General features: G+C 27.9%; 1 protein-coding gene across 1 annotated transcript; it reads right to left on the reverse strand.

Annotated features, from left to right (window-relative positions):
• Positions 1 to 7,508: 7,508 nt before the first annotated feature.
• LOC136999539 (DNA-directed RNA polymerase subunit beta-like) lies at positions 7,509 to 9,422 on the reverse strand. The gene is made up of 3 exons (XM_067353881.1): positions 9,281 to 9,422; positions 8,780 to 8,941; positions 7,509 to 8,644 (listed from the first exon to the last, which is right to left on the reverse strand). The coding sequence occupies exons 1-3, from the start codon at positions 9,420 to 9,422 to the stop codon at positions 7,509 to 7,511; spliced, it is 1,440 nt and encodes a 479-aa protein (XP_067209982.1).
• Between the last annotated feature and the right edge of the window lie 8,855 nt (positions 9,423 to 18,277).

An 18,277-nucleotide genomic window follows, 5' to 3' on the forward strand; every position in this document is an offset into this window, starting at 1 on the left:
GTCTGTGTGCACACGCGTCTGTGTGCGTAGCATACTATATTTTGTGTCACTTCCCCAGCCTGCGACAAGTGCTACGAACTATAAATGCTAAAAAGCCAAGCGTTTTTAATCGAGTAAGGCGGGTCGTTTGAATATTTTAGGTTTCGTATTTTTCTTTTCCCCGCATTACTTACTGACGTACAATTTAATACACAATTAGAACTTCCTCTATGCAAAAGGAGAAAAGCGACAAGTTATTTTTTGCTAAGCAAGAATTTTTTAGACTCTGGAGTGGTTTTTTGAGTGTAAAGGTGTTTCCGACGCATGTATCAAATCGGTCTTTTTTGCATGTCGCGTGAGGGCCTCGGAACTTTTTCCGGGCAGAAGGAAAAGAGCGATAAATCATTTTTAACATGGCTAAAATTGTTTAAGTGATTTTGGGGGTAGTTTTTCGGATAAAAGAGTGTCTTCCGACGCATGTATCGAATCGGTCTTTTTTGCATGCTGTGTGAGGGCCTCGGAACTTTCTCCGTGCAAAAGGAAAAGAGCGACAAGTCATTTTTAGCTTGGCTAGAATGGTTTAAGTGATTTTGGGGGTGGTTTTTCGGGTATAAGGGTGTCTTCCGACGCATGTATCGAATCGATCTTTTTTGCATGTTGTGTGAGGGCTTCGGAACTTTCTCCGTGCAGAAGGAAAAAAGCGACAAGTCATTTTTAGCTTGACTAGAATTGTTTAAGTGACTTTGGGGGTGGTTTTTCGGGTATAAGGGTGTCTTCCGACGCATGTAACGAATCGGTCTTTTTTGCACGTCGTGTGAGGGTTTTGGAACTTTTTCCGTGCAGAAAGAAAAGAGCGACAAGTCATTTTTAGCTTGGCTAGAATTGTTTCAGTAATTTTGGGGGTGATTTTTTGGGTATAAGGGTGTCTTCCGACGCATGTATCGAATCAGTCTCTTTTGCATGTCGTGTGAGGGCCTCGGAACTTTCTCCGTGCAGAAGGAAAAGAGCGACAATTCATTTTTAGCTTGGCTAGAATTGTTTAAGTGATTTTGGGGGTGGTTTTTTGGGTATAAGGGTGTCTTCCGACGCATGTATCGGATCGGTCTATTATGTATGTTATGTGAGGGCCTCAGAACTTTCTCTATGCTAAAGGAGAAGAGCGACAAGTTATTTTTTGTTATGCGAGGATTTTTTAGACGCCCTGGGGTGGTTTTTTGAGTATAAGGGTGTCTTCCGACGCATGTATCGAATCGGTCTTTTTTGCATGTCGTGTGAGGGCTTTGGAACTTTCTCCATGCAAAAGGAAAAGAGCGACAAGTCATTTTTAGCTTGGCTAGAATGGTTTAAGTGATTTTGGGGTTGGTTTTTCGGGTATAAGGGTGTCTTCCGACGCATGTATCGAATCGGTCTTTTTGCATGTTGTGTGAGGGCTTCGGTACTTTCTCCGTGCAGAAGGAAAAAAGCGACAAGTCATTTTTAGCTTGGCTAGAATTGTTTAAGTGACTTTGGGTGTGGTTTTTCGGGTATAAGGGTGTCTTCCGACGCATGTATCGAATCGGTTTTTTTTGCATGTCGTGTGAGGGCCTCGAAACTTTCTCCGTGCAAAAGGAAAAAAGCGACAAATCATTTTTAGCTTGGCTAGAATTGTTTAAGTGATTTTGGGGGTGGTTTTTCGGGTATAAGGGTGTCTTCCGACGCATGTATCGGATCGGTCTCTTTTGTACTTTGTTTGTGGGTCTCAAAACTTTTTCCCTGCAAAAGGACAAGAGCGACAAATCATTTTTAAAAAATCGTTCCAGGAACGTTCCAAACTTCAACTAGCTATGTTATATGTATAGAAATAAGCTTGATGATTGTGATAAAATATCCAAGAATAAGGTATATAGTATTATTGAAGAAGCTGTGAACATCGAAACAGAATTTTATAATAAATCTTTAAATGTTGAAATAATAGGCTTGAATAAAGAACAAATGATTCACACACAATATATAAAATTTACAGCAGATAATGTTATAGAGTTACTTGGATATGAAAAATTTTATAATGTTAAATCCCCATTTGATTTTATGGAAAATATCATATTAAATAGAAAAACTAACTTTTTTGAAAGAAAACCCACAGAATATTTAAAGGTTAATAAAAAAGTACTAAACTTCGATAATATATAAAACACCTAAAAATGTACAAATATATATTTTATATCTACAGAATATATATATTTCATAGTTACTATTAGACCAAGAAGACTGTTATCTTTTTCCCTAAATAATTCTATTATACATTTTTTATTAATATCTTCAATAAATTCTCTTGTTTTTTTTATATTATCAGTTATGCATAATATATAATCTGATTTCTGTATAATTTTATATATTATATTAGTATCAATTTCGTGAAAATTGTAGAAATAAGCACACGATTCTTTATAATTCAACGATTCTTCATTATTATAATCATAATAAATTATTTCAGGACTTTTTAAACTTTTAATAACATTTTTTATTTTGTTTTTATATTTCTCATCAATACATATACTATCTACATCAAAATTCAAAAAGTTTGAATATGTTATAGATCTTTCTATAAAATTAATTATACTAATATTATCCATTATAAATGAACGGAAACGTTTTTGGTTTTAACAACTTGGGAAAATGGTTATTCGAAACAGATAGGAAACTTAATATAATATGTGAAAATATTCAAGCATTTAATAGTAGAGATATATTTTCATTTTCTATAAATAAAACTTTTAAATTTAAACACTGTGATAATATAATATTACACAAAATAAAAACAAATATAAAATACAACGGATTTGTAGTGTTATCTATCGTAATAGATGAAACTGAATATGATGTCTTAGAATTTCTCTTTAATAACGAATATATAGACATGGAAATAAATAAACATCTTAATAAAATAAAAAATAAAGAGCTAAAAATTATACTGAAAGACGAGCTAGGAAACGATATGAGAATTCACAAAGGATATGTTTATATAAAATCCTAATTTCTTAATCGTATAATATAGAAACTTTTTTAAAATATTTTTTAACATTTTCTATCAATATACTTTTATTTTTCTTAAGTAATCCTAATAATAAGTTTATATCTAATTCCTTATCCTTGTCTTTTATAAAGTAATTCTCTCCGTCTATCAGTCCATTTGATAAAAATATACATGAACATACTTGAGATAAAGTACTATCACTTATATATATTTCATCGTAGCTTTTTTTAGAATTTCTATGAAATTTCTCTCTAATGTTACTTCCATCATAAATATATAATGTATGATCGAAATTTAAAATACTTTCCTCTATAATATTGAAAATAATATCAATTATTTTTACTATAAAATCAGTATATTGAGATATACTAATGTCAAAATAATGAAAAATATTAAAAGTTATTGTATTTTCACACCCATAAACATAAAATGGTTTTGATTCTGTAGTTTCTCTTCTTAATGATTTATAATTATTATATTCTTTTATAATCTTATTCTCATCTATTTCAAATGTATCTGATAAATTCTTAGCTATAATATTATCAAATGATATATTGTTACTTAATAATATTCCATCAGACTTTATTATAATATTCTCTTCCTCAACTGCCGGTAATTTAATTAAATAATGATACTCGTGTCTATCTTTCAGTTTTACTTGCTTTATCTTATTATCATTAGATACAACAAAAGGTTTTATAACTCTAATATTTTCAAAATAAGCTCTATTTTGTAGTTTTATACTATAATATATACCATATCCTATTTTTCTCTCTAAAATATCAATCATATAATTAGAAAATAAATACAATATCGAAATATTAGAAAGTTCTTTAATTATATCAAAAGGAGATATATGTAAATTATGATCATGAAAGATAAAATTTTGATTTAATGATGGTATAGATATATTATTGTTGTAAGTTGTTACAAACATTCTATTAACACGTTTATCACATTGGATTTTAAGTACATCAACAAACGACATTAAGCCATTAGATTTTTGTTCTTTAATCTCATTAAATATCGGTAAACACGCGGATTCCATATTTATTAATATTTGAACATATAAATGCTTTCTTTATACTTTACAGTATTTTTTTTCATAATAATTTTTAATTTACTATTGTCACACATATTAAGTAGACAGAAAGTTAATAACCTAATATTTAAAAAAGCTGAAGAGGCTGGATTAACTACAATCAACTGTAAATATGAAGCATGGTTTATCGTTAGTAAAAACTTAAGACATTTAGATATAGAATTTATTAAAAGAGACAATGATATTTTAGATTGTGAAAAACACAATCCATCAAAATCTGATAGGTATATATCATGCGGAAATAATGGTCTTTATAATAATAAAAATCATATATGTTATAGTATGATGTCAGAATTACTATTTAATTTATAAATGAAATTTTATAATTATAAAATTGATACCAAAATGAATTCAAAAATTAATGATTTAAAATTTATTAGAGAAATATTAAATGACGAAAACCGTTTTAAATCAATACTTTTGACAAGAAATTTTGACAAATATACATATTTAAGACAAATGGCATTTAATGATTATAATGCAAATAAAGAAAAAATAAAACATTATATAGAATATGTTTTATCGCAACTTAACGATTTCGAATCCGATACACTTCACGGAAATATCATGTATTATAATGATAATTATATAATTTTAAAAAATATAGTTAAAAAAGAAGACATATTACTAAACAGAAGATATATAACCATACGAGAATTATTCAATAACATTTTTGAAATCAAAAAATTATAATATGGTTATGTTATAAAAAAATATAATATGATTTTAATATATTATTTTAATATAATATTGTGATAATGTAAATGTGATAACTGCAAAAAAATGATCTCTTAGAATATAGGTATATTTTATTTTTATTAAATGAAAGAACTGAATGAATTAATAGACTTGTTACTTAAAAATATACCAAATTCAAATAATGTAGATTATATTAGAAACAATTACAATTTATTAAAAAAATTACAAGAATATATTAAAATTGACAAGATAGTTCCAAAGATAAGTGAAATATCAGAAAATAATATACTTAAATAAATATGACATTAAGGATAATTGATAGTCATAAGAATATAGGAGAAATATTAAATGAGAATATTAATAAAAATTATAAACATGTAATTTTTCTAGATTGGGACGATACTGTTATAAGTACAAGTTCACTAAATAATCATAAGTTTGAATTTCGAAATCAAAGAGAAAAATTTGATATAATTGAAACATTTAAAGCTTTTTATATAAATGATTCGTGCCTTGCATTATATATATTGACATACAGACAGAATCCATACGATGTTCAAGGAGAAGCTACAGAATTAAAAATAATGGAATATTTAAAATCAGATTATAAATGTAGAAGAACAGATACATATAATAGAATAGGTCCTATAATTTCTGTAGACTATGGATGTCCTAAAATAAACGTAATTCAAGAAATCATTAATGAAGATTTTAATAAAATAACTAATAATGTTTTTTTATATTTTGTAGATGATAACTATAAAAATATAGTAGGATGTTTATTATCAAGTAAATACGAAGATAACATGTTTATCTATTTTTTTCCAGACTCAAATGAAGATCTAACAATATCAAGAAATATAAACAAAAAAGCTAAAGAAATATTAAAATATTTAAAATAAAAATATATTAAAATCTATTGAAATTTAGTACATTGTTTTACAATCATTCCTAAGATATTTTCAAATTCTTCTATTGTCATCTTTTCAAATTGATAACTTTCGTCTTTAAACTGTTTTAATTCAAAATTATCATTTTTATATACTATATTATTGATTGATTTTATTTTTAGATTTTCCTTCGGATTTGGTATCAACATGAAATTTCTTCCTATAATATATTCCATTACTGCTGTAGTACTATCAATAGATTCGATCTTATCGTCATCTTTCTCTTTTTTTACAGGCTTAAAAAATTTCAAGTTAGAATTAACTTTAAAGAATATAACAATGGGTCCATTTTTTTCACTGAATACAGTCTTTTTACTTCTCACAATTCTTTTTTTCCTTTTGTATTGATTTGTTTGAGATATATTATATTTTTATTGTCTGTATTTCCAAAAATCAATGGGATATAATCCCCGTTAAATATATATTCAGAGATATGCTTTTCAGTTAACTGTTCCTGAGACAATTTAGCTTTGACTAAATTACTGTCGATAATAGCTGCCATTACAATATCCTTGCCACTAGGTTTAATACTTTCAAACTTATAGTTTTTAAAATTCTTCTTAAACTTAGGATTTTTCTTTATTTTATTAATAAAAGTCTTTACTATATCAAATTTATAATCTCCCTGTAGACATTCCGAATCTGATGTGTCGTCAACAGAATCTACAGAAAAAGAATTGATATAAAATATTCTTTTTTTTCTATCATTTTTTTCTTTAATATGTTGCTTATCTTAATATCTTCAATTAAAATACTATCGTCTGATTCTGAAGTATATTCCTTCATAATTCTATTTAAATGCGAATATTTTTATAAAATCTTCTAGTAAAATTAGTTCCTATAGATCCGTTACTTGATTTGTATATAACACCAAATATATCATTATATCTCTCTTTAGTATAAAATATTTTAATCTCTTTATCATCGTCAATATCTTTTTTAAATACCGTTTTTACTGATTTTTTTAGTGAATTTACTATTCCTTCCATTTTTTGCTTATCCATTAATATAAACGTATTATTTCCTATATTTGATATGTAATTAAACGAAAGTTCTCTCTCATAAAATATATTTAACTCGTGTGTTTTTGTATCTTTCTTTGACAAATTTGCCTTAGATGTTAATATAATAGGTTCTGGATATACGTTTTTTCCAAATTCTAAATTATTTAAGCCTGTAACTTTATCTATAAATACATAATATATATATTCAAAATCTTTACAACGTGTAATTATTTTATAACACGTGTTCAATTTCTCTTTTTCATAAGTCATATCCGTAATAGTATCTTTATTGTACATAATAGTACTCAGTTTATCATTATATCCCTTTATAATTTTAGTTTTTAATTATAAAATATCTATTAAATTATTTAGCAAATGTTTATTAACTTCCATACTAAAAACAGTTCAATTTAATAATTTATATTTCATATTTTATTTAAACTATAAAAAATCGGGATACAATATTTTCTCTTTCACAATTTTTGGTATTATAATTTTTCCCCTGCAATTTAAAGATTGTAAGAATACTTTACATGCATATGTAAAATTAAACTTATTCAATTCTGGAGAGTAACCCAAATTTTCACATCTGGTACACTTCCATCTAGAATAGTCAGGATTACTCTCATGAGTTGCGAAATCTCCGCATCTAGTACATATAAACGATTCAATTCTGTCTTCCACTGAATCTGATAGTAAAGACAGTAATACATCTGAAGCTCCATGGCACGCAATTCCGTCTCCCTCCATTTCTCCGAATCTTATTCCTCCTTGTCTTTTTTTCCACTAGGTGCTTGAAGTAATTTTGTCTTCTTTCCTCTGTTTCTCACTGTTATTTTCTCAATAGCCATCTGAGTGAGTAATAGGTAATACTCCATACCCATAAAATGTTTATTTCCACCATCACATTTTATCAATTCGTGTGTATAAGGATTGTATAGATCAACCAAACAAGATGCCTTTTCATTATACTCCTCGTCTGTAAGATTATCATTATATCTCTTGTATCTATTTATTATTTGAGAATGATAAGAATCTAATCCTGTATTTGTCAAAGGTTGATAATTTATAAGTTTAATACTTCCCTCGTTGTCTCCGAAAGGATTCGAAGAATAACTACTGGTAAGTTTTATCTGATTGTAGAAATTAAATGTTTTCCTAGATATAATAGAAACGCTGTTTATAATTATATCCGGAGTTACCCCATTAATAGTATGAGGCAACATATCGTTATCAATAATACATCCTATAGTACCTTTTTGGGCTGCCTGGTTTGTCATTTTATCTCCTATCTCTTTATATCTGAAACTACTCAAGAGATATTTTATAACTATATTACTGTTTCCTTCTTTCCTTATTCGTTCTACTCTAACAGGATAATTTGTAGATAATCCATCTGACACATCAAACGATATATTTGACTTGATGTTGAAATTTTCAGCACTTTTAAATCTACAATCTATATGTTTGTGCATAGCATCATCTTTCTCAAGTATAGTTCCAATCCTAGGGAGCCCGGTTGCTTCAAGTTTCTTGTGAGAATGAATCAATCTTGAAGGAAGAGGGGAATTTAAACCTAGAACAGGGACTTCTGATCTATACTTTGTGGTTGAAATCACGCTTAATTTTCCCGATTTGTAACAACTCGAGCTTAATATGATAGAATCTTCCAAATTCATAGCTTTCCATGACATAACAGCTACCATTAGATGAACTCCAAATCCTCTGTGAATTAAATTTGAAAGCTGCAAAGTATCGTTGGTTATACACGGAATTTCAAACGGAAGAGATAAATTCAATGTATTATCAAATTTATTGAAGTTGTCTCTAGACATTTCTGATAACGTATGCTTCTGTTGAGCGTCTCCCAATGTAACTCTTGCTCCTGCCATTCTCCCTATATCGGTTAGATAAGATGTTAAATGACTTACTTTTGATAATGACGATAAATCTATATAATTTATTTTTAATTTATCGTTATTGTTCATAGAATAAAACTTTTCTACGCTTGGACATATATTTGAATACAAACTTTGTTCGACGTCAATAAATTCTACAACATGCGGATATTTCTGCATGAATAAGTAAAAGTCATTAAGCACTTCTTTGTCGTTCATAATATCATTGTAATATTCTTGGCACACTATGGATCCTTTTTCTACTACCATAACAGGTCGTACCAACCTCTCTATTCCTAATGTAATTTAAGAATTACATTAATCAGAATTACATTAATCAGAATTACAAATCTGTAAATACATATCATCTACAGGATAAAACAACGAGGTAACTTTGTCTCTTTTGTGCATTGGTATAACACTGATTCCAAAATCGTAAGACGAGAAACAATTTTCTCTCTTTAATTTTCTTAATTTCTTAACAAACGTCTTAACATATGTCTTACATATAGAATTTATATAAAATTCAGAGTGATCAACAATAGAGACAATAACTCCATTTTCAATATCAGTATGTTTTTTTGTATCGTCTTTAATAAACTTCTCTAATTCGTTAAAAATTTTTTCATGCAAACTTCTTGTATAATGCGTTACACTTACTCCGACATTCAAGGATTTTATGAGGCCAACATTTGAACCATGATCTGTTGTATTGCTAGGATCAAGCCATCCGTTTGTTGATGGATGAACATTTCTCATTTCTAAAGACTTACTCATTACGTCTCCAAAAAACGAGTACAATCTATCGAAGTAGATTTCTACCACGTTATAACATTTGTTGTTATAACATATTTTAATTGTTGCTTTATCCGACTCCATTTATTACAAATTATTTTATTCTTTATTATTAATTTCTTCAAATTCTTTTAAATATCTCTTGAAATAATGTCTTAATTTTCTTTTTAAATGAGAATCTGTGTAATAGCAAAATGGTGTATTTATTATTGTTGATAATCCGTTTCTTTCTATATAATATATACTTTTATCATAAGATATGACAGCATATCTCTCTTTAGACAGAATATCACTTACAATTGAGTTTAAATTTTTTGAATCATATTTTCTTTTAAATGATTCAGTTATAACGTTGATATCTGTTAGAAAAACATAATGAACGGATGAACAATCAAATAAGTGATTTGTTTCATGAAGTAAAATTATATTACTTATACCTAAGTGTCTGCAATTTTGCAAGAGTCCTCCGTAATAGTCTTTATTTCTTTTTCCCAAATCATCCGATAATATTAAAATTTTTTATTTATTACATTTGTCTCTAATAAATTCTCCGATTTCATTTGCTTTTTCCTCAATTAAGTTTTTAGATTTTGATTTTTGTTCTAATTGTTGTCTAGTAAATATATGGTTTAAAGGTACATAAGGACTATAATTTTTTGCGTTATTTTCGTTATTTATGAAAAGAAAGACATAGTGAAATACATCTTTAAATTTTTCCAGCATATTGTTGGACAGTACTGTTTTTCCTGAACCAGATCCTCCTATTATAACTGAATTAAAACATCCTATCTCATCTATTTTTTTAATCATTTCGTTGAAATCAAACTCATCTCTTGTAAAGTTAAAATCAGGCATTGTAATTATTTACAGTATAAATATTTAAATAGTTAAATAATTTTTAATATGGATATTAAAAAATATTACGAAAATAAAATTTACAACGTATTATGTAACAAAAATAACTTTAGTGATATAAAAATGAAGATCACTACAATAATTAATAAAATTATTGACGATATATATGTAAATAAGTCTGTATCTAATTTATTCAGTGATAAATTTAGTGATTTTTACTTTGATAAGTACGAAAGAATAAAGCACTATTACAATTTAAATAATTATCTTTATTTAATAAATTCTGGTGGTTATGGAATAGTTTTAAGATGTGATAATAATTATTGTATTAAGTTGATATTTGAATATAACGAGGTTAGTTATACACACGAGTATGATATACCTATAACTATTAAGGAAAGATTAATAAAAAATAATCTTGGTAAGTACAACGAGTTTATATCTATTCCAGAGTTGCTTATAAAAGGTCTAGTTTGTAAAAATTTAAAACTTGTAATATCTATATATTCTTTCTTGATTATAACGTGCAAGAATGTACTCGAGAAAGATTTGGAATTGTCAAAGCTACAATCTGTGTCATTAGAAAAGCAGATATCTGATTTCAACTCTATATCAAATATATATAACAAATATAAGAACAACAGTAAGTTTTATATTGTATTTAGTAATTTATATAAAAAATATGTTAATGATCATATTAATATAGTTTTATTAAATAACTATAATAATTTAATGAAATTTTTGGATAATTATAGAGTTAATTTTAAAAAACCGTTGAAAGACAACATTTTAAAATCCAATGTATTGATAGAAAGATTAGCTTTGGAAACTTCAGATGGGTTGAGACTAGATAATTGTGGAGATATATCATCTTTTGGATCAAAAGCATACGAAAGAGATGTAGATTATTTGAGAATGTTGACGTTACAAGTTTTGTTGTTTGTGTTAAATGTTAATAAATGCTTTAAATTTTTCGTGCATAATGATTTGAAAATGAATAACATATTAGTATTTAATAAGGAATATCCTTTGATTATAGATTATAAGTACAAAAATAAAAGAATGTCTATAGAATTTTTTGAGAGATATATTTTTAAGTTGAATGATTTTGATTTTTCCAATTTTGACTCATATAATAATACTAAGATAGAACATAGTAAATTTGCAAACAATGATCATTGGATTTATGATGTACATTTTTTTGTACATTCTATGATAGTGTTTATAACTGAAGAGAAATTAATGAAGATAGACAGTGTATTATTTAATAATCTAAAAAAGTATTTTTTATTTGGATGTACAGTAAAAAAAATAAGATGTAATAATAAAAATTTAGAAAAAAAAGATTTATTACATTTGGAGGATTTTATTTTCGGTAGTATGATTTTTAGTAAGTGGATTAAAAATTCTAAATAAATGGAAAATAATAACGAACAACATGTAAATAATAAAGATAGCTACAAAAAAAATGATAATTATAAAAAAGACGACAATTATAAAAATATATATACTGATAAACTTGATATCTTAAGTAAAATAGAAAAAAATATTTCTCCATTTTCGAAATTTGCTAACTACAACGAAGAAAGAATAGCAATAGGTAAATTATGTCAAAAATATCTTGTCAGAGAAGATTTAAATCTCATATATTCATGTTATACCACAGATTTGTTCAACGCAAGAATATTTACAAAAAATTACATGAATAATATAATAGTAAAATATTGGTTAAAATTTTCATCAAATGTTATAACAAATAGGTCTATAGGATTTCCTATTGTTTTTAAATTAATGGATGACGGTAACAAGTGTATCTTACTTTATGAAAATTTAAAAAAATATCTTTATAAAATAACTAGTAATGACTTTATTTTAAATAAAGATATATCAGATCAAATTATGTTTCAGAAACTTTTTATAATATATCAGATGTACTTGAACAACTGTTATTCAGACTGTTATCTTTTCAATATATATAATATTCCGAGAACTAAAATTATTTTTAAGGTAAAGGATATTTTTTTGAATTTACTGTAACAAGACTTGTAATATTATCTGAAAATACAAATTTTGTAATACAGACGAATGTATCTGAAGATGTTTATATAAGTAAAGTATCAGATAGTGATTATACTCTACATGAAAATAATAGTTTTATTAAAATGTTCCTGTACACATTCAAGAATTATATCTCTTTCTTTTATATTTTATCAAAAATTCCTCCTATAATAGAAGAACAAAGACTAATGTCTTTTATTCCAGGAGAATATGCGTGTTTAAAAGTAAGGGATAATGTTATAAGTGTTATAATATTAAGTCATTTCGATGATCTGTGTGAAGTTATACAGCTGTCTCAGAATGCTCACATAATAATGAATGTTAATAAAGATCAATTAATAAGAAAACCGAAAACCATTTATAATAGAATGTCTAAAAATATATTAAATTATATCATAGGAGACGAAAATTATTAAATTATAGTTTAAAAAAATTTTAGATTAAATGGCTATCAAATCTGTAGATAACGAAAAAACAATAAATTTCAATCCTACATTTATCTTTTATGAACTTTATAGTATTATCGGTTCAGATTCTGTATTAATATTATTATTAAATCTAATTCTTTTTGGATTTATAATTTTAATATTATATTTCTTTTTTCATATAAAAGTAATATATATATACAAATTAATATTCAATAAAATAGATGAAACAGATAAGGAAAAAAAATATAAAATAGAATATACTGTTACGTCCTAACCTGGAGGGAAAGAAGCGGGTCAGGTATACGGACGGACGCAACAATAAAAGTATAAATTTGTGGTGTTTGCTCGCTGGTCGGTATGAGGAGAGGCGACCGCGCGAGCCGAACGATTTTCCTTGGCTGAGAACAGGTCAACGATCGTAAAGATCGATATTACCCTGTTAGAGGCCTCAACCAATCGTTCGTGGTTCCCTTTTCTGGTCAAGAGAATTAACTCCTTTTACCAAGGGCGGAACCTCGTGCAATTTTTCAAAAGGAGAAGTGTTTGAGAGAGAGAGAGGTGAGAGAGAGAGAGATGATTGTGAAAATTAGACTTACTTACTTGGATGTCTTCGAAATGTGTTTAGATCTCCAATCCTAAAGTCCAGGTGTAGTCGGCCTTGAGGTGTACTTGATCCTCCTGGGGTCAGTTAGTGGTATCCGCACTGGGTTGATCGGAGATTGATTGCAGCTGAGGGGGATGAGAGTGAAGGGCCACGGCCGATGAGCGTTTTATCCTTCGCGCCGGGAAAACTGATCGGAGGCGTTGCACAGATCCTCGCATTTGTAGTCAAAATAATTTCTTTGAACACCGATGTATTCTGAATTGTCTTCCGTAACCGGTCTCGTGTACTGGAGAAGTAATTGGCGCGCACGGTATTTTACTCCCCCACGTTGCGTCTTAGATTTGGGCATGAAGGATAATGTCGTCAATCTGAAAATTCCAGGCTAAAAGCGTGCGGTGGTCCGCACCACGATTAGCGGGGATACAGAAACCAAGTACAACGTGCGGTGGTCCGCACCGGAGCAAATAGTTCTGAGTGCTGATTCAGAGAGATAACTGGGTGGTTGGGTGTTAGGTAGGGTGTAGGTTGTACACGAGAAAAGAGATCGAATAGTTTTAACAGACACTTTACTGAATCTATTTTATTACAAACTCTTACAGTCAATTAAAAATGTTGCGAATTGTTTCTAAGTCCCAATATTTAAACTGTTCGGGTAATACTAAAAGCCTCTCTCTACTAACTGGCTGACTCTCTAACTAAAAACTGCTTAACTGCCGCTTTCACGGGTGGGTGTCTTCCTTTTATACTCGAAATTTTGGGTTCTGGAAGGGAGACATTCCTTCCGAGGGGTTGTTAATAAAAATAAGATAAAAAAGGTTGTTTGAAGATTAATAAATGGATTGCTCGAATGACATGTATATCGTTCCGTCGGCTTTTCTGTCGGCGAAAATTCAAAGTCTACTATCGCGGTCGCGTGTCTTATCTCGACAAATTTTCGATTGAAGGCCTAAAAGATTATTATGGTACATTCGGGATCTTAAATCATTAAATAATATTTTCGGAACGTTTCTTTGAATTTTCCCGACTGGTCGCGAGAAACTTGTGCAAGGGAAAGGTCCGTACAGGACGTAACACCCCCCGCGTTAGACAAATGTTGGGGGTGCACAACATTTGCAATCTATAAAATTTTCTTTCCATTGCGCAAGAGTGTATGGTGGATTACGTATCTAGTATTTTTAATTAGTTTTAACTTATTTTAATTAAGAGGAAGGAAAAAGAAAGCGACCATCAAACCACTTTTTTCTTCCCCTTTTTGTTTTTACTTATTCTAAGTTTTATATTTACGAAGATCTCCCTTTTTTATGAAGATATTTACGTGAGATTTTGCTGAGCCTGTATGGAATCTTTTTTTTCTGTTTCTCATGTGGCTTTGAAATAACATTATGTTTGATATGTAATGTTTGCGTGATTGACAATTCTGGATTCTAATGAGCGGCCTAAAGATCGGCCGGACTTATACCCCCTTTTTTATGCTTTAGGGTCTCTTTTCTAATTTAATGGTCGCCTGGTCGTTTTTATTGTCTGTTTCGACAGAGGATCCTTCCGACTTGGTCTTGCGACGATGTGTAGGTCTTTTATTTCGCCACTCGTACATCGTATTTGAATTCACATAGGAAGGTGGTCTTTTGACCGGGTTGAGAGATGTTACGAGTGCGTACTATCTTTGACCAGTGCGTCATAGCACAACATACACACATATATATATATTTGTCAATTGACGTTTTTGAGGACATTGAAAAACCTAATGATTTTTCTGTATATATACAAGTAGCATCGATTTCTGATGTATACATTACAATTTGTTTTTTGTTATCTCGATTTTTACCCAATGTATAACGAATTATTGTTTTTGAGGACTTCGTAAATAATATACAAATAATTTATATATAACAGTGTTTTTGAGAACTGCATACATGCAAGTAACATCAATTTCTGACGTATACATTATAGTTTGTTTTTCATTATCTGGATTGTCACCCAATATATAACAAATTATTGTTTTCGAGGACTTCGTAAATGATATACAATTAATTTATATATAACAATGTTTTTGAGGACACTTATACAGAGAGTATAAAAAAAGGTGGGAATCCCAGAATATCACGAAAAATATAAGTTTTATAAAAAAATGTTTCAGATAAAAGTTGTAGGATTTAAATTGATCTATTTTACTGAGCTTATCAGTTTTACTTTAGATGGAGACTCTGGAGATTTGAAGGTCATCTTTATTTTTTTAATGGGACCACACTAATTTTTTTATATAAATCAATTTCTCCCAATATTTGTCGTCAAAAATTGTAAGGGTAGAATGGCAAAAATTGAATAGTTTTCTAAATATTTTATAATTTGACATACTTTCCCACATAGCAAAGATCTCCCCAGGACATCCCAATTTGATCAAAATGGTCCCAGTTTGATCCAGAGCAAAACGTTATCCGTAGGATTACTTGAGGGTATCCCGTGTAGCATGTCCTGTGGATATCTTATGTACGATCTCCGCAGGACATCCCATTTTGATCAAAATGATCTGAACGATACAGATCGATAATAAATAGTTATTCGTAGGATTTCCTGAAGATATTTCTAGCACAAAAAAATATACGTACATTAAAATTGCTGTTTCTTCAAATTTAGCAAAAGATTTCTTACATAAATATTTTCTAGTAAGACATTTTTTTGCTTAATTTGAACAGAGAACAAATTTAATTTTGTGTGCATGCGTAGACACACATATAACATACAAATATAATTTTAATCCGTCCATTTGTTAAGATTAAAGTACAAGTAAAGTACAAGTATTCAAGTATCAAAGTACAAGTATTTTTTGTACAAGTAAAAAAAAATATGCAGCTGCATGTTGCAAATTACATATTTTTTCTTAAAAGCAACAATGTGTTTTCTTTATATCAATCGATTTGTCTCATTATTTTATGCATAAAAGTATTAAGGTAAGATTCCCGAAAATTGAATGTTTTACAAGATATTTTGTATTTTGTGTCAAAATGCTGTAATTTTCAAGCCTCATAACTCGAAAAGTATTTAATGAAAAATAACTTCATTATAGTGTTTCGGAAACGTCATTAGATTTAGTTATTAAATTATAAAAATTAGATTAATTTTCCATCTAATTCATTAAACATCTAGTTTAAAAAAATTAAAAATATATTGAGAGATATATGTTTATATTTATGTTATATAAATGTTTATACGTATTTGTAGGTGCAGTTCAATTAAAATACCCGCAAGCTACCGAGCACGAAATTTCGGAACCAATTAAATCATGGCTTCGTCATGCAACTGAAAAAATAAAAAAACTGAATGCTGCACGATAAAATATTCAATACTTTTTTATTATATCTTGTTCATGTGTATAATTTATACATAATATTAGCAATTTTATGTATAAAATATTATGTATGTAATATTATTCATATTAAGTTATAATATTTAGTAATATTAAGTTTATTAATTTATATCTAACACTGTGACTAGCAATTGTGCAATTTTGAAATGTACAAGACGTATCTTTAGTTTTTGTTTTTATATATACAAATTTTATTTTTATTGTGACTATTTTTACATTATATAGTAAATAAAAAATTTAAAAAAAATTACATATTTTATAATAAAATGTGCTTCAAATGTACTATTATTTATATTACTTATACGTACTTTACCTTTTTTGAAATATGTCTATTTCTTAAAATAATGTAATATAATAGAAGCTTTTATTTTGAAGAAATTTTGCTAATAATCTTTCCTTTATGCTCATAAAGATACTTACATGTCAAATGTCTATATAAAATATTTGAAAAAAATATGTATTTTGAAAAAATGTTTCAAAAATTGTTTAGTTTTAAAGGAGTAATAAAAAATAGTAATAAAACAATATCTTGATAGTGATGTCATTAAAGCGAGATTGTCGTAATTTTTTAAAATATAAATAATAATTAATATAAAACTTTTCGAGAGAGAAAGAGAGAAATGTTACTTATTAAGATTACTGTTTTATTGCTTCCTTAACTTAAAACTAAACAATTTCTGTTTAAATCTTTTAAAAAAATATATTTTTTAAAGACATTTTAAATAAATATTTAAAATAGATATTTTTCTGGGTGGTATTTATAGTCCGATTTTATATTTAGAATCGTCTTATGATTTCATTCAACAATGAAATAATGTTGCGCAACCATTTTGTTGATTGAATGAGGTTTTAAAATGATTTCGAATATAAGATCGGATTATTTACACTATCCTATATTCAATAATTTTATTTGGACTTTATCTGAATAAAAAAAGATATCTAGGGGACATTGTTGGGATCTAATTTAATCATATGTAGGATATCCCAGGGATATCCCAGGGATTTATTTTTTGATGTCCTACGGATATCTGAAAAGCGGACATTTGGATATCCCACGGATGCCCTACGGATATCCTACGGCTTTGTACAGACATCCCAGGGATATCTGAAAATTTTTTACATTACATCCCACGGACATCCGTAGGATGAAATTTTGCTATGTGGGTTTACACTAACTATGAAATATCTCATTAAATATTCATTTTTCAATTATCTGACCTTAACACTTTTATGCACAAAATAATGAGAGGAATTAATTCGAATGAAATGTTGTAAAGAAAACGCATAATTGTTTTAAAAAAGTACAAAAGTGCGTTTTTATTAACACCAATTAATTTGTCTCATTATTTTGTACATAAAAGTATTACGGTAAATCGGAAACAAAATTTGAAAGAGATATTTTAGATCTTATATCAAAACGTGTCAAATTAAGATATAAAATAACTCAGAAAGTACTTAATTGAAAAGAACTTTATTATAGTGTTTTGAAAGGCTCTCGAGGTTAGTTACAAGAATATGCAATAAAAAA

The sequence above is a fragment of the Linepithema humile genome, chromosome 4 (assembly GCF_040581485.1).
Source record: "Linepithema humile isolate Giens D197 chromosome 4, Lhum_UNIL_v1.0, whole genome shotgun sequence".
Taxonomy (NCBI): Eukaryota; Metazoa; Arthropoda; class Insecta; order Hymenoptera; family Formicidae; genus Linepithema; species Linepithema humile.